General features: G+C 40.1%; 1 protein-coding gene across 1 annotated transcript in view; it reads right to left on the bottom strand.

Annotated features, from left to right (window-relative positions):
* Window positions 1–6,853: 6,853 nt before the first annotated feature.
* Oat (Ornithine aminotransferase precursor) overlaps window positions 6,854–26,753 on the bottom strand; it is a 46,611-nt gene continuing 26,711 nt past the window's right edge. Inside the window, exons 3-9 of the mRNA XM_076212138.1 lie at window positions 17,561–17,785; window positions 16,889–17,112; window positions 13,247–13,340; window positions 12,856–13,013; window positions 12,212–12,304; window positions 9,743–9,902; window positions 6,854–9,311 (exon numbers count right to left, since the gene is read on the bottom strand). Coding sequence (XP_076068253.1) covers window positions 9,151–9,311; window positions 9,743–9,902; window positions 12,212–12,304; window positions 12,856–13,013; window positions 13,247–13,340; window positions 16,889–17,112; window positions 17,561–17,785 — 1,115 coding nt within the window. The 3' untranslated portion in view covers window positions 6,854–9,150. The remainder of the gene's footprint in view (window positions 9,312–9,742; window positions 9,903–12,211; window positions 12,305–12,855; window positions 13,014–13,246; window positions 13,341–16,888; window positions 17,113–17,560; window positions 17,786–26,753) is intronic.

Genomic DNA, 26,753 nt, shown 5'->3' with positions numbered 1-26,753 from the left:
GAAAGTTCTGTCACTTTTGATGTTGTCAATTCCCTTTAGAATTTTAAAGGCCTGTATCAAGTCACCTCTGAGTCTACGCTTTTTTAGGGAAAACAGATTTTTTTAATCAGTTTTGTGGCTCGCCGTTGTACTTTTTCCAGTCTGTCAATGCCTTTAATGAGATTCGGTGACCATACGGAAACAGTATATTCCAAATGTGGACGAACTAACGATTTATATAGCTTATTAATGAGTGATGGACTTTTGAAGTCAAAAGATCGCGCAATCAGTCCTAGAATCTTATTTGCTTTCTCAGAGGCTGAAATACGCTCATTGGTTGATTTGAGATCGTTACTGATAATTACGCCGAGATCTTTTTCACTATCCACTTTTGTTAACGAATTTCCAAATAACTTGTAATCGTTCTCACTGTTATTTTTACCTATGTGCATTACCTTGCATTTACTTGTGTTCATTAGCCATTTTTCAGACCATTGCTGTAATTCATCTAAATCTTCTTGAATAGCTAATTGGTTTAAGTGATCATTTGCCATTCCGCACAGTTTTGTATCATCAGCAAATTTGGAAACAGTAGTCCATTGTCTATATCATTTATATATACTATGAATAAAAGTGGCCCAAGAACGGAACCCTGAGGAACTCCACTTGTAATATTTTTCCGTCTAGAAATTTTTCCATTTAAAACAACTCTCTGTTTTCGATCATTCAACCAATTACTAGATGAAGTCCCTAAACACACCTATGCAAACCCTTCTGTGTGCCCTTTATAATTGTAACACTGATAGTCCTTCATTGTTCTTTGTCTTGGTTATGTGAAACTATCCAAAAATAAATTGATATTCGTATAAAATCATTGATTCTTTGCTTACTTACACAACATTTTTGTAACATTTGTAACATTTTGTAACATTTTAGTTATTTGGATTATTTTTATTTCATCATTATATATTTTTCAGTTTTTTTTCCTTATTCATAGAGAATCAGAAACAATGCATGTCTGATGCTGTGTGATTCTCATATGTATGTCTGAAAGTAATTTATCATCTTTTTGTATTCGTCACGTGACATAGTAAAACCCAACTAATATAAATTATTCATGCCTAATTTAACATTTTCATGCCTGCTGTTCAAAAGAATCATCTTTTATTATTTTTTCTTGGTTTGAGATCGTAATATACAACACGAATTATGCTGTGCCCAAATGTCGCACCCAGTACTTTGTGACCAAATGTCGTGTGCCTAAATGTCATGTGCCCAAATGTCTGGATACCCACGAACATCCCACGTAGAGTCGTTGTTCTTGCCTTTATAGATTGTTGTCCGCACTCGTAAATTCGTGGCTAGGTGCTAATTCCCGCACAGTGCTACCGAAAAAAGAGTTGAACTGGCAATTCCATCCCCGGTTACATGAATCGTTCGGTTCTTCACACCACCACACTTGTCAAGGACTGCAACGGCATTCGTATCAGGTTCCAGATGAGCTTCAAACTTGCCTAAGGTTATAGGTGTTGATGTACTTGGTGTATTACGCAAAAATATTTGTTCCCTTTTTACGCTTCCTGCAACAAACTACTATGGTTATAAAAAAAAGCAACAGTTTATCCTCGAAGCACCCGTTCGTTACGCAAGAGTTGCACCAGTACCCAAGGGACATCTCACCGAGTTCTTGGAACGTAGTTTGCGGAATATATTGGCATTTGCGATGGTACCACTTTGAAAGCTACAATGGGATTTGAATATAATTGGTGCGTTATCCCAGTCCATTCTGTGGTCTTCTTGGTTGGCATGATGGAACACGGCGAAGTTGACGTCAATATTTAATGGAGTTTTTGTATTCCTTTTTTATGTATATATAAAATATGTATTTCTATTCAACTATGTCCTCTTTGCATTGAATATGTAATATACGAAAGCGCTCTGCTTCGTTAGTTTCTTTTTTCAAGTGGTCTACTTTCGTAATACAATGTACGCAATATCATATTTCATAGCTTATAAATTTTGTATAGCGTATCTTAAATAAAATTCAATGAAAATTTTGTATTTAATTGTATGCAATATTAATGTAATCTTTGTATTGTAAAGAAATAAACAACAGTTTTTAAAATAAAAATGTTCACTCTACCACATGTTCGAACCTCACAAGAAATTCTAAAATTATTATGTTTTTGGCCAACTTCATCAACCACGCTTAGCAGGGTTGCCAGGTTTTCTACCAGGAAAAATGCCAAATTCTGACAAAATGCTGCAAAAATGTTTTTAAAACATGCCCTAAAAATGCCAACCATTACATTTTCTAAGATTTTTTTGTATTTTGGTTTTACATGTGGTTAAAAATAATGTATATAACTACAATTACAATATGAAAAATAGTTTTTACGGTTGACTAGCCAATATAATACAATACCACATGATATAACCAAGATCAAGTAGTTAAAGATGTGTATAACTACAATTACAATATAAAATATTTTTCTACTGTTGACTAGCCAATGTAAAACAATGTCACATGATATGACCAAGATCAATTTATATCATTCATGTACATCATCATTTAATTCTAGCGGAATTGTAATAAACCACCATCCTCTGAAATAAATCTACTTCAAGACTGTGTGAAAAGGAAAGAAAAATATGAACTTCCAAAATAAAATATATTATACTCCGTATTATGTGAGAAAGAAAAAATACCAATAACTAAAATAAAATGTATTACTCCATACATTACGTTTAAGTTCCTAAGTAAACTTTTTGGTATCCTCTACAATAAATTAAACCAGTTTATTAAACAACCTCCTAGAGACTCAGATGTACATAAATAGAAAATACATTTGTGACTTTTCTATTGTGTCTAAATATAATCAAAAGCATCATCAGATTTAGAAATGTTTGATGCACTACTGCGTTATTACATATTTTCACTAAAGAAGAGCTGAAACATCCTTTGGCTAGGCACAAAATCTTTACATTTCCCACATAACCAAGTTAAATTTATATCATTCACATACATCATCATTTAATTCTTGATACAAGTAAAAGAGTGATCTCTAATCACGCCCCCCAAAAATGCCAAATTCCCAAAAATGCCACCCAACAAAATTTCCTGCCAAACACAGTAAAAACATTCCAAAGATACAAAATTTGGCATTAAAAACGCCAATCTGGCAACTCTGACGCTCAGTGATGATCTGCATTCGCAGAACATAGATGGCAGGCTAGCGGTAACCATGAATCGTAACCACGAATCGTAGCTGGGGTCGGTAATTTTGCAGAGGATAAAAACGTTACTTCTCTTTGATCAAATTACATGAAAATCACACCTTTTAAAGAAAATAGTTCAAACAATGCAACCATATGCTAATTTGTTACGGTATATGTAGCTGTGGTCGGTCATACTGCAGAGACTAAAACATAACTTCTCTTTGGTGAAATTACATAAAAATCCACACATTTTAAAGAAAAGAGTTTAAGTAATTCAACTATATATAGTCTATTACACTAATAACACAACAATAAGAAACTTAAAAGTGTAGTTTGATCCATACCACCAGTAATCATAGACGACGGGCTGGACGAGTCGTAGCCGGGGTCGGTAAAATTGCAGATGATAAAAACGTAAGTTCTCTTTGATCATATTACATGGAAATCACACACTTTAAAGAAAATAGTTCAAATAATGCAACCATACATATATAGAAGTGTGCATTTGAGCAAAACCCGTCCTTTTTTGTATTTTCTCTGTTTTCCCTGTTTTCTCTGTTTCTCTGCAATTAGTGAGACCCGTCACGGACTACCAGATTATTGTATGTCTACGATATTACAATAGTCATATGATCATGCAATATATGACAACAGTGCAGTCCCGGGAAGATATCCACACACCTGCAGCAATGACATCGTGGCATAAAGTGCTTTTAATCAATGATCTCGTGATACAATGACCTTTAAACTTGCACCTGGTGCTAACTCCATACTTCCTTAAAATGATGACATACAAGACAAATTCAGATTTAAGAAGGAAACAGGCATGAACAGTGGTTAACGAATGGAATAGACTTAGTAACCGTGTAGTGAGCGCTGAAACTATCGGTTGTTTTAAAAGACTTAAATAAACCAGTGGATGGGAATGATAGGTGGTAATGGACATGTAACTGTCTAGTGTAGGCCTTATGGTCTCATACAGTCTCCTTCATTCTTATGTTCTTGTGTTCTTATGTTCTTGAAATCATCTCTCGGTTGTGAACGTATTGTGGTCTAGGCTTTTGAGGAAACTGCTTGTAAGCACAGTACTACACTGTAGGTACACTTTCCTGTCTCAGTGTAAAAAAAATATATATGCATATATTTCATGCATAAGTGACTGGACTAGTAATTACAAAGCAAATTGTTTAATTTTAATTATCATAGGTAATATCTTATTGGGAAAGTGTAAATTTAAAATATACAGCTTCTTATTCAGTTTCTTCACTAGAGACATTGGTATTCTGTTACATCTTTCACTTTTTTTCAGTCCCGTTTCTAAGCAAGCTGATTTTTTCAGTGGAAATACTATTGCACATTCTAGCGCAGTATCAAGTGCTTAGCTGAACATTTAGAACAACTCTTACCAACCCGACAAAGTCGAATCAGGAAAAGATGTAAATAACTACTACCGAAAAGTGACGCCAAGAGCAATTCTTCCCCCTTATAAGGTAGGTAGCCATGTCAAAGGCACGCACCCCTTCCACTCCCATCCACCACCCATTCCACTCCCATCCACCACCCTTTCCTCCCTCTCATCTTAGCTCCTCGTGGATGAAGGGCCATCCTTGTTTCCTGCTCACTGCCCGGGTCAGAAACAATGCAGCAAGATACAGCATATACACAGCAAGGCCGCTTCGCTTAATCGGAGACCCCCTCTCCGCCCCCTCATGCGAAAAATAAAGAGGAAAACTCCCTTCGGTCTGCGATGGGAGTTCTCCCCGTCAACCATTATTATTACGATTCCTCCTCGTTAGTGGCAGTCTCTCTCTTCCAAGGTCTGCTTCCACCACCAGACGTAGAATCCAATGTAGTACAGTATTTACAATATTGTGATATCTAATCATTGGCGGAGGGCCTGTCGCGCTCTTCAGCAAATCGTAAGCTTTTGTTCCTCTGAATTTTGCGTGAAGGAAGGCAAAAGAGGTGTATGAGCATTACGCATTTTGTTCCACTGCTAACAGCAGTACATCATGTAGGATTTATCTAGCACGCATGGCAATAAAGCTGGCTACTGTATACTAATATGAACATAATTCACCCAGGCCGGGTGTGGTTTGGATCGGTCGAGTTTGGGGACTACAATGGAATTGAGGGGGGGGGGGCGTTACGGCTTGTCATGAATAATTGCCATCAATTTTCTTTACAAATAAACAAATAACGAATATGAACGTAAGTAGTTGTCATAAATTTTGCCATAGATAAATAGATAAATATGAACAAACAGTTGTAGTATTGCCTGTTTCTGATGACAAAAAGAAACCAGTTTCATCGGCGATAATTTGCAAACGTGTTTGACAATAAAATACCTAAAATTTTATGCAAGTTTCTTTCACCATTTCATATTCCAATGTATGGTTTCTCGGGCTGTTCGCGTTCTTGTATGTAGAGGGGTGACTATGGCAGATCTCTATATTTCGAGTTGCATCTCCTCTGTGCTTTATTTTGCCAAAACAACAGTGACATCACCTGGACATCACTTCCTGTTTCATGTGTGAACTTTTCCAGACATCCTCAAAGTTGTGATCTGCGTGGATGATGGCCCTGGAAACCTAAAAAATTATCTGCAATCCCTCTTGCTACTGTGCTGACAACGTTCGTCACCTTTGAGCTATGATCAGGATTAATGTTTTATACTTGCTTGACCTATTGCCTCTATGTAACCTCTCTCCAGACCTGTATAGCACAGTCGCAGACATCTGAACTTGACCCCATCTCACGCCAGAACGATGCAAATATACCTTCTACTGTTGTACATTTCATGAATTTTCATATACAGCTCTCGCATCATTGAATTTCTATATAGTAATAAAAGAATTTGTTGGTAGCGATCTAAATTGGACCGGAAACCGGAAATACCTGAAGGGGACTCGTTCCCTCCCGTCCGATCGACTGGGAGAGTGGTGACGTGTAGCGGGGTGGGGCTTTTTTGAGAAAAAAATGTAATAGTAGCATCGTTTTGAAACAGTCAAGTTCAGATGTCTTAATAGTCTTTAGCCACCTTATGAATTTCAGTCTTTAAACATTGGTCATTGGTGAGAATCAAAAAATTAAACAGGTTCTCTAACAGCATGCCTGGCTGGACCAACATAAGCTATATCATAGACTGTATAAGCCAATTTCTAATAAACGATTCGCGGAGCTCTTGAAATTCCAAGAACAGGTTCGTACGAACCATTAAGAACCGACTGAATCCCACCACTGGTCAGAATAGACACCACGCGAAGCTGATACTTGTTAAATGTACAAAGACTTTCTTGTTGAAGCTTTCTCAAGAACTTAAAGTTTCAACAAGTGAAACGTTCCACATTTAAGTAGCCCACGTACTGTGGATTACAGACCGAATTACAAATACAGCGTCTTTCATCATTCCTTCCAGCTAGATCATTGAATGGAATGTAATATTGTTCAACTCGGTTATCAAAGAACGTAACTTAAATGGTGGAACAAGTAAAAAATTTAACATTTCATTAAAACTATGAAATTAAAATCTGTACTCAATTCTCGACATTTGAATAAGCCTCTTTAACATGGTACAGTTTATTTTGTCTGGTGTGGCTGATGCCAGCTAATTTTATTACACTTTATGCTATCTTAAGGTGAATGTAAAGGTCACTTTCAGATGTACATTTACTGACAGTATACAACAAGATACACATCATAGAATTTTTGTATAAAAGCGAGATCTCACTGTTGTAATACTCATAATCTACAGTATTTCATATACACCCACGTATATATACGTGTATAAATTTCTGTATTTGACACACGCACACACGTGTATATATACATATTCATACATATATACACAAATATGTATATACATACATATACATACATATACATACACATACATATATACATATACATACATACAGACAGACATATATATATATACATATATATATATATATATATATATATATGTATGTATACTGTATATACATATATTAATTACACATAAATACATGCATTTATGTTTACTACTTCTGCGAGACCAACGCCGATCACTTTTTTGTGGTGGTCCTGCACATTGGACAACAGATAGAATCATCTGCCCGCTGACCATTTTTCAAAAGCCGGCAACCCCCCCTCCCCCACCTCCACCTGGCGCTTTAGCCTCGAGGGCTGACAGTCCACCTTTAGACTGGATTAAAGATTTTGTTTACACAATTTAACTGCATTTCGTCCACCTTTCCAGATATGGAATGCCGACAACCGACGACTGCTTTCCTCTTCCTACTCAGTTGGTGACATAGAAACAGTCATACGTTTAGGGTTCGAGGACCGTTGCCAGCCACTGTAGGATTGCGGTTTTCAAGTCAGTGAGATTCGAGTAAACACTTGTTATTTAACGTTTCATTTTCAAAATGTAGAGATGATCTGAGTAAACAATACACTCAACTTTAGAAAAATATAAATTAGTCTCTGGTGTCTCGTACAAACATGAGTACACTTCGCTTATATTCCTAAGCTTCAATCAGTATAAAGCTCACTTTTCACCAAAATATTACACCTTATATTGACACGTGTGTATACTCGTATTGTGATTCTTTTACAAAAATACTAAGTTAGACAAGGGCCACAGAATAACGGCCAACCCTTAATCTATCTGAAGGCACTTGAGGTTCAATAGCTTCTGCACAAGCCCTGAGAAATCTCTAGTCTCTATACTCTATGGAAGAGGCTGCACTAGCCTGGCCTTACCAACAGCAGCAACGAGACGTTCCGGAACGTTGCCATACTAACCAAATGTAATGAAAATATATAAACATGCAAACGAGTCTACTAGAATCTGAAGCTGAGAAAATAGGGCACGAAAACAAACAATTGCGAAGTAATGACTGAACCAGTGATCAGATTGTCTTACATAAAAACAGAAATAGTCATCTCTACTAGTAATATTTTCAGATACTTCATTCATATTGAATGCTTGAAACATCCATGTTTCTATACCAGGTGTTTGGATTATCCATTGTATTACACTACATGCTTGGAACATTGTCTTTTGTAACCAAATCCTTGGGAAATCCAATTCTCCTTAATTGTGAACAAAAGCTACTAATGACTTAGGGCTACAAATGCAGAAGAGGAAATGCTTAATGGATATCCACCTTTCAAGTACCTAAAAGTGAAAAAACTAAACTGTGCTCTTTAGAACAGTGCAGAACTACAACCTTCCCAGTGTATCCTTACCAATCAAGTGAGCAAATGAAAGAACGACCACGATGCAGAACATACATGGTTTCCCCTAAACAGGTTACTTATCCCGAATAGGTTCTCATATTTTCATATTTCATATTCCGTAGTATATCTTGATACAACTATACCATTAACAGTATATGTACAATATATCTAATATTGCCCCCCTCCCCTACAAAATGATTCTTGTCCCTCCCCCAACAAGAATTCTTGCGCGAGAATGTAGATAGAGTTAACAGGTCACACAAGGATGACGTTATCGTGCAAGTGCTCCTTAGGACCCATGACAGAAGAGTTCAAGACTTCGAGAGTAAAAGGCGAGCTTCCATGCGGTGGCCTAACCAGGAACTTCTTTCGCTCGAAAGTCAAGTGTGACAGTTATTTGAACCCTTCGCTGTGGCAACATCTCCGTGGCTAAACAAAATCTTCTGGTAAGTAAAGTGCGTCACCTAGGCAAAGGGTTCAGAAAGTAAGATGGAATAAAATCATCCTCATACCTGCCACTACTCACGAGACTTACACTTGAAAGTGCTTCACTAAAACGGAAGCGACTGCTCCCCCCATCCCTTCCTTCCCTCCCTCCCTCCTACCATAAGCGCCAGGCGCCCCCCCCCTCTTGCTCTCCCTCCTCCACCGGCCACTAGGGCTAGTGGTCCTCGCCGACAACTGCCTTCCCTCACTGCGACTTGGATGCAGGCAAACATCGCAGCCTTACATCTGCAGGATTGTCGTCTTGATGATGTCGATGCACTCGAACAGCTGGTCTTCGGTGATGATGAGGGGCGGGGCGAAGCGGATGATGTCCCCGTGGGTGGGCTTGGCCAGGAGACCGTTCTCCTTCAGCCGGAGACACACGTCCCAGGCATCGTGCGCTGTTGCGGGAAAAGTAAAAGTGAGGGCTTTTAGGCTCAAGGCCAATAGGGCACAGGGCAGACGCGCGCACGGGCGTCGAAAATCGGCTGTCGTACACAACCCGTATGCATGGTTAACAAGTCTTGAACTCGTTTCTGCGACGACACCCGTCTGATACGTATGTAAAGTATTTTGAACAATATATATCCCATATGGGAGAACCCGACAGAACTTCCTTAGAAAAAATCTAAAGAAAAAAAAAATTCTTTCATTTTAGCCAAGTACAAAATTTCAAACAAAGGCGTCAGGAGAATACAATTCTGGCAGGACCGCCAAATGACAGGCTCATGAAATAAACTCTTACAGGACAGCAAAAGAAACGTTGACAAGTTTTTGACAAAGCTGCAGACCCCACCAATCAGTGAGTGGTACGCAGCGTCACCAGACTTACCCTTGCTGATCTGGATGGCGTTGAGAAGCCCCTTGCCACGCACCACGGGCACCACCTCCTTCGGTAGCTGGCCCAGTTCGGACCTCAGGATCTGGCCCATCTTCTCTGCGTTCTCGGCCAGCTGCTCTTCCACCAGCACGTCAAGGGAGGCCATCGCCACCTGTCATGAGAGGGCGTCAAAGTCAGTCGTTTTGTCGTTTTGCTCGGTGGCTCGCTCGTCTCGTTTGTTTACCAAATTTATCTACACATGCCCAAAACAACTCCTTTCCTCAGTCCCATTTGAAAAACTTGCATTCGTGAACCTACACCACCACAATTCTATGGACTTTTCCTATTGATGAATGCGCGCGCACGCACGCACATGTGTTGGTTGCTCAACAATGTGAGGAAAACACTACGAGAATTGTTCCTCAGTTTATTTACACAGCACAACAACACAGGAGATAACTAATTAATTCCACACGCACACAACCATTTGTCCTCCTCTCAGCTCGCTCCCTCAATCTGACCCACGCGTCACTTCAAGCTTGGACATGGCGTCTCGAAAGTTGCGTTCATTCCATTTTTCTAATCAATTCCTTGCACACAGAAATTTACATACATCCAAATCTCAGTTATCACGCACACACTCGGCACTGAATGATTTTATTGACGTCTGTGCTGAAGGGAACCGCAGTGTTCGTCCCAGCACTCTGAGTCCTCGCCTTTAGCTCATTCCATCTGGGAGGTGCATCAACGCCAACCTTGGTTTGGTCTTCCTCGTGCCAGGTACAACTGCGTCATCGCTCTTTCTCCTGGGTGCCGATGTGACTCGGCATTCAGCAGAGGGTCGCACTCCTGCCCTGTGGTTGGAGCCTCTGCAGCAGCGCCTTAATTGAGGTCAGAAAACGAATGCTGCCACCTCCACCCACAGGACTAGATCGCGAGAGAAGGACATTCTCGAAGGCCGAGCCATGAAGACTGTAAGAAGTCTTGGACAAGCTGTTCACACGAACTTCTCTTGCCCCAAGGGTAACGGAGAAGGCTACAGGTCGCCGTCAGGTGATTTCATCCAGCTATGGAATCTTCATCCCCACCGTTCTAGGGCTAATGAGCATTCCACGTTCCCATCTAATTTCTCTATCACCCATCGCTGTTACTACAGTGATTTTAAGAGCCCTTGGCCAACCTATCTTGGTTGTTCTGTACGTGGAATAACAACAGTCACTGATTCATCACTACAATGTGATAAGCCACCTCGCAGTCAATTATACGAAAGTATGGGCGGTGGTACAATTCAAATTGCTGAGAAAAAGAATACAGTTGTCCCGGTGAACAAATTGTCTGTTCAGTTTCACGGGTATTCCAATGTTCTAAAGCGATAAAATGCCAAGGGCAATTAGAAGTTGCCCAGTTGAAACGTTCACCTGAATAAAAAAAAAACTATACTATATTTGAGTCAAGCCTGTATATCAAAATTATGTAAATGTAAACAAATAGTGTTTTTTTTTTTTCATATACGTTCACGTGAGCAGGAGCCAGGCTAGTAGTGCTTCTCCGCCATTCTGTTGTTAATCCCGACCATCATAAAAAAGATAACCAATTTATGTTACTTTGGACAGAAAATTTGTTAACGTACAATCACAGGAAATTAAGAATACAGAATAATACCTGCGTTCAAGTTTTGCACAATAGAAACTTACAGAAAAAAATTTAAAGTTTACACTCGCATCATATATATATATATATATATATATATATATATATATATATATATATATATACTGTATATGAAAGGAAAGGGAGTAGAGGTGGAGGTAGAATGTACATTGAGAGAAGCAAGTACATGCCTTGGGGGGATTAAAAAGTGTAATGAGAAATAGACATTTGGGATTGGATGCCGAAGAGATTGTATGGAGTGATTGTGCCGACAGCACTCCATGGGGGAAGAAACATGGAACATAAGAGGAAGAGAAGAGTTTAAATGAGTTTGAGATGAGGTACCCGAGAAGTATGATAGGGGTTACCAGGCTGGATAGAATGAGAAATGAGGCGAGGAGGAGAACGGGGGTGGAGAGCTGGGAAAGCTTGATGAACGAGTATTGGGATGGTTTGGACACATGGAAAGAATGAATGAAGAAAGACTAGTAAAAGCGGTGTAGAAGGCAGAGGTGGATGAGTGAACATGAGGGGGCGACCAAGTCTTGTTTCTGTCGTAAATGGTGGACGCAGAGTGACATGCTCGTTCAAATTTCTCAGATAGCCCCCGTAGTACAGTATGTGCGGGTGGAGCCAACTGTACACTCAAACTAGACTCACGAGATTATATCAGGTCTACATACAGATACACAGATACAGGTTCACACATACACACAGATGACATCCTCGTCCATCATAGTTATTGCGGAACAAAACTGAAGTAGCCTTCGATCTAGCGAAGGACAGCCATAAGCAAGTAAATATACACGAATACATAAATCCCGAACGCACCTTGCAGCCGAGCGGGTTTCCACCGTAGGTCGACCCGTGCTCTCCCGGCTTGATGCACAGCATCACCTCGTCGTTAGCGAGAACTGCCGAGACCTGCAAGGGAGTCAGGGAAAATATAAAAAAAACGATGCATTACAATGTTCAAAGCAGTAATATCGTACAATTAAATATACCAAATTCTCCTATCCAGTAATAGTTGTTTTTTTAATCGTTACAGACAATATCTTGCCGTTCAGAGAAAAGTTGAAAACTGACCGTCGATGATCTATCAACAATAGTAATACTCCTGAGTCACCGCGAATATGGATGAGAGGGCGCTAGATAAACGGCTCAACCAACCAAAGGTGTACTAAAATAAATACTCTTTAGTACCAATGAATAAACCAGAAACAACTATATTCCCATACTGTAATACATGCCTCTCGCACGTGTGCATCCATGTCTGTCTTGTATGTGTGCATGTATGTATGTATGTATGGTATGTACGTACATACGTTTAGTGTGGCATGGCATGGCATGGTATGGCATGGCGTGTGTACGTGTGTGTGTATAAGCATGAGAAACCTGTTCGTGTTCGGTCTGTGAAAGAAGAAGTCTGCATTTGCTCCTCCGATGCGAAGGAACGAAGGAGACCAACTACTCACCGGGAAGACGCCTCCGGCCAGCGCTTTTCCCAGAACAACCAAGTCCGGTTTGACATCCTCGTGGTCGACGCAAAGCATCCTTCCCGTCCGACACAGACCAGTCTGAACTTCATCAGCAATGAAGAGCACGTTGTTTTCTGTGCAAATTCTCCTCACCCCTGCAGCGAAATACAAGATAAAGAAATATCTGCAACTGTTCTAATTATATTTCGCCAAACATGCTGGCTATATATTTGCGCACGTTGATATGTAAACTCGTTTTGGTTCCTTCACAAACGGTGACGTTCTTTGAGGATTTTATTCTGACCAACACCAGATTATCTCGCTCGTGAACGCCACCGTGCGGTTGGGGTCACGAAGTGTGTCCGCCACCTAGAGAGAAAAGCCTTGCCTTTGAGATAGCCCTCGTCAGGGACGACCACTCCTGCCTCGCCCTGTATCGGCTCCACCATGAAGGCGCACACGTTCGGGTCCTTGCAAGCTTCCTGCACAAGGGAGATGATTATAATATTAGCAAAAAAAAAAAAAAAAAAAGCGAAGATTCAATCAAATTAAAGTGTACAACCACAAAAACAGCGATATTGTCAATAATAATAACACATACATACTTGCATACATATACATACATGTTTACACCCTGATGGCCTTTCCCCCCTTATGGAGGTGTGGCCAACCAAGACATGCACTAAGCCTCCACCCATTCCACCGCTCATCCAACACCCATTTCTTCTTAGGATCAGAAGCAGTGCACACAGCAGGGCCAGATAGCCAAAGCTGGTTTACGCCCACGCCTTTATTGCATGGCGACTCTCATTCACAAGAGAAATTGCATAGCAGACAATAATCAATCCCTTCGGGCAGCATCAATTTCCCATCCATTCACAACCACTATCCACTCACATTCATCTCTTGCCCTTTCCTTTACCTGCTCGATAGACGTTCACCTTTCACCCAAAACATCCTTCACCTCGTCCATCCATCCATCCATCCATCTATCCCATTCTCTGTCTTCCCTCAAGTTCATTCCATCTACCATCAATCTCTGCCCAAATCATTAAATTAATTTCTGCCTTCAATGTCTCTTATCAGTTTCTTTGATAAAAGAAAAAAGAAACAGTGCCCCATGGCAGCAGACAACAGTCCTTGGCCCTACCGCAGATCTACTCCGGGAAGGAACGGACTGCTGCCACTGTTGTGCGAGTGTAGGATTGTTTTCATGTCACCGGCTGGCAGGAGGAAGAGAAGGGAGAGAGGAAGAGGAGGGAGAGAGGAAGAGGAGGGAGAGAGGAAGAGGAGGGAGAGAGGAAGAGGAGGGAGAGAGGAAGAGGAGGGAGAGAGGAAGAGGAGGGAGAGAGGAAGAGGAGGGAGAGAGGAAGAGGAGGAAGGGAAGAGGAGGAAGAGAGGAGGAAGAGGAGGAAGAGAGGAGGAAGAGGAGGAAGAGGAGGAAGAGGAGGAAGAGAGGAGGAAGAGGAGGAAGAGAGGAGGAAGAGGAGGAAGAGAGGAGGAAGAGGAGGGAGAGGAGGAAGAGGGAGAGGAGGGAGAGGAAGAGGAGGGAGAGGAAGAGGAGGGAGAGGAAGAGGAGGGAGAGGAAGAGGAGGGAGAGGAAGAGGAGGGAGAGGAAGAGGAAGGAGAGGAAGAGGAAGGAGAGGAAGAGGAAGGAGAGGAAGAGGAGGGAGAGGAAGAGGAGGGAGAGGAAGAGGAGGGAGAGGAAGAGGAGGGAGAGGAAGAGGAGGGAGAGGAAGAGGAGGGAGAGGAAGAGGAGGGAGAGGAAGAGGAGGGAGAGGAAGAGGAGGGAGAGGAAGAGGAGGGAGCCATAAGATAATGAAAGGAAGAGATAAAGATGTAGTATTGCGACACACAGGGAAAAGTGAAACTGATATGCTTATCTTCATTGCTTCCTCTGCATGCGACACTTAAAAGACCGTGACGAGTTCATGACGACTACCGATTCTGCAAGATTACGATTATTTGGTTTAACGTCACGAACTCCCACCTTGTTAAGAGGCTAGGAGAGCGTCCCCTTACAGAGGACTTTGTAGCGTAAAACTGAATAATCCACCTCGCTGGTGGCAGGGTTCGAATTGCCATCTCTTCGCCCTCCGCCGCAAGTAGCGACGCTCTAACTATCTGGTGTGAACTTAAAAAAGGAGTCAACCGACGCTAGGTTCGGGTAAAAAAAAATGTTAAGGTCCTTATCAGATCGAAGAGAAAAAGAGTTTGGTAAGAACACGACACCTCTGACGACGCTGTTCTGACTGACACCAGCAGATTCTAATCAGCATCGAGGAACCTGTCTGATGAGGTCTTCACCGAGATGGTGAATATTGTACTCTTAAGTTGCTAGCATTATGCTACATGTAGATTCAGATAAATGCGTAGTTAGAATTTCTGTATGTGTGTATGTACATGCGTGTTAGCGTGAATCTTCGAGAACTTACAAATTGCCATTGGTACATCTTAAGTAATTGTCAAATTATTTGTAATGAATCATCCAGTACATTCAAGGCTTTCGTTTTACCTAACACTAGGTGATTTAATTCCTCTCCAGAGGGACTGCTTGTGGGTGCAGGAACAAGAAAAACTAAAGTTGTAGGTCTGCACTCTACGGCCTCTATTTCACACGAATGATCTGGAACCCTTTTCCCTCAGTTACATTTCACCTGCCGAAGACGACTTCTAAAAAGGAGCCTGAAGTCAGACATAGGATTGATACAAGGTAAACTAATGAAATTGATGGAGGATTTCTTGCATGGAAGAAAAACGAGAATAGTGCTCAGAGACTTGGGAAAAGGTGATTAGTGAAGTTCCACAGGGATCAGTACTGGCTCTGATAAAGTTCGTTTTTTTATGTAAATGACATGGATGAGGGTGTGGGATCTTACACAAGCTTCTTTGTAGATTACACAAAATCGCTGAGGAAAGTGAATACTGAAACTGATTGCGAGTCACTGCAGAGAGATCTGAACAAGGTTTGGGAATGGAGTCAGAGGTGGAAAGTGGACTTCAACATTAAGAAATGCAGCATAATGAAATTGAAATAAAAGAATATCAGGACAATATAAAATCGGTACAAATGAAGTAAAGAAAATGGAACCTGAAAAAGACCTGGAAGTAATCACAAAGGACATGTCACCTGATAAACAAAATTGTTGGGAAAACCTACAACTTGCTAAAGATAAATAAAGGTGGCTTTTACCTACTTGGACAAAGAAATGGTGAAGAAAATACTACTCACACTGACAAGGCCAAGACTAGAGTGTGCAGCGACACTATGGTCACCCAGTGCTAAAAAGAATACAAGGAAAATTGAAAGAATCCAAAGAGCAACTACGAAGATGGCCCCAACACTGTAAAAACTGTCATACCAAGAGAGATTGTCAAAACTGGAAGTACCGACACTGGAACAAAGAGAAAGATGCGACTTCTTGACCATCTATAGAATCATGAGAGGCATGGAAGTCCTTGATAGAGAAGACTTACTAAATTGGGATAAGAGAAATACAAGGGAACATGAAAGGAAGCTCAAAAAAGCCAATTATAGAAGAGACCTGAAAAAGAACAGCTTTCCACACAGTGGTGGATATATGGAACAAATTGGACGAAACCATAGTGTGTGCAAAAACCCTACAAGAATTTAGGAGCAAATTAGACACTGCGAGATACAAAGACTGGACATCACGAGCGTAGCTCCCCTTCTCGTAAGATACTAGGTAAATACAACTAGGTAAATAAATAAACACGCGCTTTTGACTTCAAATTGATGTGGTCGTTCTGTTGTTCTTGCTTGGGTCGCCCTCTGTGTGAATACAAGTTTTCAATATACTGTACATCTATACATACATACATGCGGGAATAACCACTAGGAAAGAAGCTAACGAAGTAGAGCGCTTTCGTATATTTGCATTGTACTAGCACTGAAGATGTAAATGCACGAAAGTGCTCTCCTTCGTTAATTTTCCTGGTAGTTACTCCCACATTTGTGAACACACGGGGACGAGGGGGAACCGGGGTGGGGGGTTAGTGGAGGACTCACCTCTAGAGCACCCAGGTCGTTGTAAGGAATGGTGCTGAATCCCGGCATGTAGGGCCCGAACTCTCCGTAGGCCGTCGGGTCAGTGGAAGAGGAGACGGCCGCCAAGGTTCGACCCCAGAAGTTGTTATTGGCGAAGATGATCTTGGCCTTGTCCTTCTCCACTTTCTTGACCTTATACGCCCACTTGCGGGCGAGTTTGCAGGCTGTCTCTCCACCTTCCACGCCTGCAAAACAAGCCCTTATGTATGTGTGCATGGTCGAGTTTCCCCTCTCCCAGTCGAAGTGGCAGGAGTTACCTCTCCCCGTCCGGCCAAGCACCCTTTCGTAACATGCGAAACATACAGTCATGGCATTCCACTAGTTGAACAACTCTTTCCCATACCGAAAGTGTACCCCTAAGGCCGCTTTCACACGAACGTTTCCGTGCGCGCGTTTGGGTGCGTCGCGTTTTAACTTTCAATGGGACCGCAAAACGCGTCGTGTGAAAGGTCCCATTGAACTCCATTGAAAGTTAAAACGCGACGCACCCGAACGCGCGTACGGAAACGCTCGTGTGAAAGCGGCCTAAGGCTGAACAAAATAGCTTGGTGGGGCGGGGGTAGAGCTTCACTTCAGACCATACCAGGCTATTTCATTCAGGCCCTGGAACAGACTGGGACGCACCGCACTTACCCGTGTTTATCGGCAAGAGTTTGTCGTAGCCAAGAAGTCGCGTCACTTTCTCTTCGTATTCGCCGAGGACGTCGTTGTAGAAGGCCCTCGAGGTGAGTGTCAGAGTTCGAGCCTGATCCACGAGGGCTTCGATGATGCGCGGGTGGCAGTGGCCCTGGTTAACAGCCGAGTACGCGCTCAGGAAATCGTAGTAGCGTTTGTTGTCCACGTCGTAGACGAAAACACCTGCAAGATTAAGGAAGAATAAAAACGATGTCAATAGTTGTCCACATAGGAGACGAAAATGCGGACGAAAAAAAAAAATAGTAGTATTTGCTCAGGTTGTAGACGAAGCCCAAGTCCAGCCCAACCTGTAAACAACCTGAACATAGATCAGTCGAGAGAGGCTCCAGATATCAACTTTTTCACAGCGAAAGCGGGAGGGTGGCCGTTTAAGTTAATAAAATTGATTGGCGGCAGATAAAATAATTCCTAAAGTCGTAAAATGCAGCTCGAAGGTTTATGACCCAGTGCTGGAACCAAGAAGCCCCAAAGACGGACCCGAAAATTTAAACTAAAATCCGGGGCACGAGACCACATGACGAGGACGCGCCAGCTACCATGGGCCGCATGCTCAGACAAAATGCGACCGTTATTTGCGATGGCTCGAGGTAATTTTTGGGTCTCCCAATTTTGTCCAGGAAAATACAGCCTGCTTAGGAACCATAAACAGCGACTATAAATGCACCTGCGAGGGAATGAGAGGAGAAAATGGGTGAGTAAATATTTGGGGAGTACGGGAGTCGTATTTATTTATTTATTTATTTATTTATTTATTTATTTATTTATTTATTTATTTATTTATTTATTTATTTATTTATTTATTTATTTATTTATTTATTTATTTATTTATTTTTTTTTTTTTTTTTTTTTTTTTTTTTTTTTTTTTTTTTTTTAAGGCGAAATCTCGTCCATTGACAACTCCCGTGCGCTTGGAAGGGATACCCCGATTGATTGTATGATAATGAATCTGTAATCAGAGAGCCTGTTATGTGTTCTTAATCCTTTCGTTATGATGACGCATTTTACATATGGTACTCTGGCCAGCACCAGACGATTTTACTAGTCAACCTCGTAATGTAAATGTTAAGACAACAACCTTCGTCACAGTGACTTTCTCTATTCGTGGTGGCGTCAGACCATCTCGCTCGAAACTTCATCGCAACGAATCGTCTGAAGCTGTCTTGACTATTTCCATTAACGCCTCCGCCTTGACAGGGAGCACTTAACAGGCTTCACTCAGAACGAACGCAGGACGTTACACACTCAACACACACACGTTACACACTCAACACACACACGTTACACACACACACACACACGTTACACACACACACACACACGTTACACACACACACGTTACACACACACACACACACACACACACACACACACACGTTACACACACACGTTACACACACACGTTACACACACACGTTACACACACACGTTACACACACACGTTACACACACACGTTACACACACACGTTACACACACACGTTACACACACACGTTACACACACACGTTACACACACACGTTACACACACACGTTACACACACACACACACACACACACACACACACACGTTACACACACACGTTACACACACACGTTACACACACACGTTACACACACACGTTACACACACACGTTACACACACACGTTACACACACACGTTACACACACACGTTACACACACACGTTACACACACACGTTACACACACACGTTACACACACAGTTACACACACACGTTACACACACACACGTTACACACACACACGTTACACACACACACGTTACACACACACACGTTACACACACACACGTTACACACACACACACGTTACACACACACACGTTACACACACACACGTTACACACACACACGTTACACACACACACGTTACACACACACACGTTACACACACACACGTTACACACACACACGTTACACACACACACGTTACACACACACGTTACACACACACACGTTACACACACACACGTTACACACACACACGTTACACACACACGTTACACACACACGTTACACACACACGATACACACACACGATACACACACACACGATACACACACACACACACGTTACACACACACACACACGTTACACACACACACACACGTTACACACACACACACACACACACACACACACGTTACACACACACACGTTACACACACACACGTTACACACACACACACACGTTACACACACACACACACACACACACGTTACACACACACACACACACGTTACACACACACACACGTTACACACACACACACACGTTACACACACACACACGTTACACACACACACACGTTACACACACACACACGTTACACACACACACATGTTTTACACACACACACACATGTTTTACACACACACACACATGTTTTACACACACACACATGTTTTACACACGCACACATGTTACACACACACACACACATGTTACACACACATGTTACACACACATGTTACACATGTTACACACACACACACACACACACACACACACACACACATGTTACACACACACACATGTTACACACACACACATGTTACACACACACACATGTTACACACACACATGTTACACACACACACATGTTACACACACACACACACACACACACATGTTACACACACACACACACACACACACACACACACACACACACACACACACACACACACACACACACACACTCGTTACACACTCGTTACACACTCGTTACACATACACGCACACGTTACACATACACGCACACGTTACACATACACACACGTTACACATACACACAATGTTACACATACACACAATGTTACACACACACACAATGTTACACACACACACAATGTTACACACACACACAATGTTACACACACACACAATGTTACACACACACACAATGTTACACACACACACAATGTTACACACACACAATGTTACACACACACATGTTACACTTGGGTTACTTGGGTGATGGCTTCTTGGGGCTTTCAGCCGATGACAGCTCTCCAAGCCCCCCACGTAGAATATCTAAAGTCCAAAATCTGATTTCATCACTACATTCTCCAAGTCATGCCTTCAGTCTTCTTGAAGATGGTCGTAGTTTCAGCCATTTTAACATTTTCAGGAAGTCTATTATAGAGACGGGGAGCACTATTAACAAACGCTCTACGCCCAGATTCTCTATAAAACCTTGGCTCTAATAGTCTATTCACTTCAATACTGTGTCGCAAGGCTATATCAGCATCTATTCGGAAGTCCACGAGCATATCACACAAATAATTAGGCCTCCCAAACTTCAATGCCTGATACACTATAACACACTGTTTATAAATGATGCATGCTTTGACTGGGAGCCAATGCAGCTGTATTAACACTGGAGTTATCCGTTCCCTTCTAGACTGACCCTTTATCAGTCTCGCAGCTCTATTCATAATTAATTGAAGTTTCTTCAATAAGCAGTTAGGAAGACCATAATATAAAGAGTTGCAGTAGTCCAATTTACCCAACACGTGATTATAAACAAGCTTCCTCATAGAATTCTCATCAAGGTTCCTTACAAACGCTAAGTTTCTCAAATGATAACCAGCTACTTGCACCGTCTGATTTATCTGTTCTCTCATCATAAGTTCACTGTCTAGCAGCACCCCGAGACTCTTCACACATTTGCTCACTGTGATGTCTGAATTATTCACATTCAAGACTCGAACACCCAGACGTTCGAAGTCAATTTCACGGCCAATAAAACATTCAGTTTTATCTTCGTTCAATTTCAGTTTTCTAGAGTCCATCCAATATTTAATGTCAACCAGTATAGCACTAAGATGATCTTCGGCATTATGACAACTTTCCCCGACTAGTAAATTTAGAAGAAGCTAAAAGAAATGAAGGAAATTGGGAAGCTAAGTTTAACCAAAAAGTCAATTACTCAAAGAGTAATAAGCTGGAAGAAATAAAGGAAAATCAAAACCTAACTAAAGAAATAGTAGAATTAAAAAGACAGTTAAGAGAAGTAAAGGAGGATAACGAGGAATTGAAGAGGAGTAATAAAGAGAATAAAGAGTCCATAGCAAAAGAGATAAGTGGTTGGAAAAAAGTACAAGAGACCAATAAAATTTAGTTTTGAGGTATAATGGAACAGCAGATGAAAGAAACTGAAGAAACAGTTATTAAAGTGATGAGGGAGAAGAAGAATATAGTAAAAGACTTTTCAGATAAAAAGAATTGTATAATTATATCTTATGTATGGAAGAGAAGTATAATCTAAATAGGACTACAAGAATAAAGGAGGAAACGGAATAAGTAAATAATATATTAGTAGTAGTTCAAGAAGGTGAACCAGAAATAGGGAAACAAATAGAAGAAATGTATAGCTTCGGGAAATACAATACAGATAAGACCAGGCCAATTAAGGTTAAATTCAGGTCAGAAATGACAGCAGAGAATATCATAGCAAAAACAGCGAAACTAGCAAAAAGTGAGCAATATAAAAAGGTATGGATAAAAAGAGAAATTAATAAAGAGGAAAGAGAGGACGAGAAAACAAAAAGACTAGAAGCTAAGGAAAAAAACGAGAAAAGAGAGTCAGACAAAAATTCTATTGGAGAGTAGTGAATATGAAAGTGAGGAAATGGTTTATAGCAGAGGAAAACAGAAGGGAAACGGAAAACACAATGGAAGTAGCAGAAAGTTAAGTGTCTTACAAAAATATAGATGGCTTAATAACAGGCTTGAACGAATTGAATGATTATTTGAAGGAAAAAGAACCGGACATAATGGGAATTGTAGAGACAAAAATAAAAGGTCCACTACCACCCAACAGTGTAGGACATGGTTCATATAATTATTGGATTAGAAGCAGAGGTAAAACAAGGGGTGGAGTTATGTTCCGGACTAAGAAGGATATAAATGTGAGGAATGTCACATATGGAAAGAATAGAGTAGAGATGATTATGGTGGAAGTGGAGGACAAGGATGGGAAGAGCAGGAAGTTAGTAAATTATGTGCCTCCTAAAACGGCCTTGTGGGAAGAGAGAACACAGAAGTATGTTAGAAGACAAGGATAACACTAAATTAGATAATGGAAGATGGAATAGTTATGACCCTTGAAGATGACCCTTGAACATGGCCATTTAGGTAGTCGCTCGATTGATTTTCTTGGTGACAATTACTTAATTCAGCATGTAAAAGAGCCCACAAGATATGGAAACTTATTCGATCTATTGATCACTAGCCGCGAAACCATGGTAACTGATGTAGAAGTCGGTGAAACTGTTGCAAATAGCGATCACAACTAAGATTCAAACTCCTAAAAAAAATTAGAATAGACACTTGCGTTACTAAAATACCCGATTTCAGTAAAGCTCAGTTCATAGGACTACGTCAGGAGCTTCAGCTTACAGATTGAGAGGCAAAATTAAGCGAAAGACCTGTAGATCAGACGTGGGAAATGTTTCAAAATACGCTATGATGATTCATACTTACATTCCTTTTAAGGACAGACGTCCCCCAAATCAGGCTTGCCCAAAGTGGCTCGACAAAGAAACTGAAAAAAGTATTGCTAAAAAGAGACAGGCTTATAAGAAATATAAGTGCTCGGGTGCATCTAATGACTGTGAAAGTTATGTATCAATACAGAGATTTAAAAAAGACAATAAAAAAGAAAACGACAATACGAAATGAATATCGCTGATAAATCCAAAGAATCCCAAAGAATTTTATAATTACATTAGAGATAAAAAAGGTTGTTAGGAATCACATCGGTCCACTATTATCTCATGACGGTCAACTTGAATATTCAAATGAAGGAATTTGTAATATTTAAAAAAATTATTTTACCTCGGTATCCGTAAACGAAACACCTCAAAATGAACTCCAAACTGAAAACTGAAAAGTCTAGGGTAAACTTACTACGGTAAATATAACAAGAAAAAATTAAAAGGTGTATAGATAAACTCAAAGTTAATAAAACACCAGGGCCTGACGGTTGCCATCCAAGAATCTTAAAGGAAACGAAAAATGAGATTGTTCCATTAGAAATTATTTTCAAGAAATCCATCATATCCGGAGATGTCCCAAGAGAATGGAAACTAGCTAACATTACTCCCACATTCAAAAAAGGTGATAAAAATAAACCAAATAACTATAGGCCTATAAGTTTGACTTCAATCGTAGGAAAAATAATGGACACTATCAGAGATACTATCGAACATCATTTAGAGAGTAACCGTTTGATAAATGATAGCCAGCATGGTTTCAGACGGAAACGTTCTTGCGTGACTAACTTACTCGAATTCTACAACACAGTTATCTCGAATTATGACAAAAACAATATAGATTTAATATATCTAGACTTTGCAAAAGCTTTTGATACCGTCCCCCACGAAAGACTACTTACTAAATTAGCTTCACACGGAATAAGTGGTAGCCTATTAAGTTGGACTAGTAATTGGTTAAATGATCGAAAACAGTTGTTTTAAATGGAAAAACTTCTGGATGGAAAAATGTTACAAGTGGAGTTCCTTAGGGTTCCGTTCTTGGGCCACTTCTATTCATACTTATAGTATATATAAATAATATAGACCATGGACTAAAATCTACTGTTTCCAAATTTGCTGATAATACAAAACTGTACGGAATGGCAAATGATCACTTAAACCAATTAGATACTCAAGAAGATTTAGATAAATTACAGCAATGGTCTGAAAAGTGGCTAATGAAATTTAACAAGTAAATACAAGGTAATGTACATAGATAAAAATAACAGTAAGTACGATTACAAGTTATTTGGAAATTCGTTAACAAAAGTGAATAGTGAAAAAGATCTCTGCGTAATTACCAGTAACGATCAAATCATCCAAGCAGTGTATTTCAGCCTCCGAGAAAGCAAACAAGATTCTAGGACCGATTGCGCGATCTTTTGACTTTAAAAGTCCATCACTCAATAAGCTATATAAATCGTTGGTTCGTCCACATTTGGAATATGCTGTTTCCGCATGGTCACCGAATCTCATTAAAGACATTGACAGACTGGAAAAAGTACAACGGTGAGCCACAAAACCGATTCCAAATATCAAAAATCATACGAAAATCAACTAAAACATGAATCTGTTTTCCCTAAAAAGCGTAGACTCAGAGGTGACTTGATACAGGTCTTTAAAATTCTAAAGGGAATTGACATCATAAGTGACAATTTTCACACTGAAAGAGAATCAAACAAGAAACAATGGTCTCAAACTGTCCGGAAATAGATTCAATTTGGAAGTGGGTACAAACAACTTCGCCAACCGTGTAGTTAATGAATGGAATAAACTTCCTGCACAGGTAGTGCAATGTAGTTCAGTTCGAAGCTTTAAGAATCATTTAGATAAACACCTAAGCAAGATCCTGTAATGATTATAATTTATCTTGTATTGTTTTTGTTTTGTTATCATTTGTCTGTTTCTCATTTATTATTTCTCAATTCATCATTATTTACTGTTTACCTGTTCGTTTATTATTTAACTATACCTATGCATTTATTTGTGTATTTTATTTGTTACTTACATTACTATAGTTTTTATTTATGATTTTTTTCGCATCCGACCTAGCTATGGACCAAAAGGTCTCCTGTCGGCATGCTCCGCCTTTGTAATCCTTATGGGTGACTTTAATTGTAAAGAAATCTGCTGGGAAGAGATGACAGTAAAGGGTGAAGACGACCTATGGGGAAATGTACTACTTTATGATTATAGAATATACAATGACCCAATGGATTCAAGAGAATACTAGGTATAGAAACGAGAAAGAACCATCGAGACTGGACCTAATAATCACATCAGAACCTGAAATAGTGGACAAGATCGAATATGAGACACCAATAAGTACACGTGACCACATATTGGTTGAACTGGAACCGAGGAAAAATACACGAAAAAATGAACAATATAGAAAGGGAAGATTGATGTATAAAAAAACAAATTTTGATGAAACAAGAATTCTTTAAAAAAAAAAAAAACAGACAGAAAGAATACACTAGGAGGAAACAACACTTGAAGAGAAATGGAATATTTTGACAAAAAATTATAAAGGAGTGGAAAACTATGTCCCAAGACAAAAGCAAGAAAAAGAATATGTAAAGTGCTGGTACAACAAAAGATGTAGGGACTTAAAAGACAAAAGAGTTAAAGCTTGGATAAAATGGAAAAAAGACAAAAGACCTGAAAAATGGAAAATATATACTAGTTATAGAAATGAATATGTACAAGTGTGCAGAGAAGAAAAGAGAAAACACGAAAAAAGATGTCATAGAAAAACGTAAAGTTCAACCAAAACTATTTTACAGATTTGTAAACAACTGAAAAACAAACACGAATCAGAGAAACTACGACAAGGAGTTGAATACACAGAGGAAATAGAAATGGCAGAAATTATAAACAAGCATTTTAAATCTGTGTTTACAAGGGAGAACATGCAACCTAGAGATATCGAATGGGAGGAGAAAGAAGTATCAAGGAATGAAATAATGAAACACTTGAGTAATTTCGATGTCAGAAAATCGCATGGACCAGATGAAATAGCAAACTGGATTTTGAAAGAATGCAGGAATGAACTGACAAAATACATAGCCTAATAAACAGTTCATTGAAAGAAGGAAAAAATCCAAAAGAATGGAAAAGAGCAAATATAATACCAATATATAAAGGGGGAAACAAGGATGACCCTACTAACTATAGACCGGTCTCTCTAACAAGTACCATAGCAACAAATTTGTTAAAGAATTATCAAAAGTAGATGGGTAAGGCATTTGGAAAAAAACAACGTACTAAATCCAAGGCAATTTGGATTCAGACAAGGACGATCATGCGTCACAAACTTAACGAGTTTCTATTCAAGGTTAATAGATGTAATACAAGAGAGATGGATGGGCTGATTGTGCATTTCTAGACCTGATAAAAGCTTTTGATAAGATGCCACATAAGAAGTTGCTCAAGAAATTACAAACTGCAGGAATACAGGACAAACTGCTGAAGTGGATAGAAGACTTCTTGCATGAAAGAAAAATGAGTAGTGATAAGAGACAAACACTAATTGGGATGAAGAGAAGTGGTGTTTCACAAGGAACA

The sequence above is a fragment of the Oratosquilla oratoria genome, chromosome 29 (assembly GCF_046742065.1).
Source record: "Oratosquilla oratoria isolate Oo_2021 chromosome 29, ASM4674206v1, whole genome shotgun sequence".
NCBI classification, from domain to species: domain Eukaryota; kingdom Metazoa; phylum Arthropoda; class Malacostraca; order Stomatopoda; family Squillidae; genus Oratosquilla; species Oratosquilla oratoria.
The sequence above is the reverse complement of the archived record's forward strand: the minus strand, read 5'-3'. Positions and strand labels throughout refer to the sequence as shown.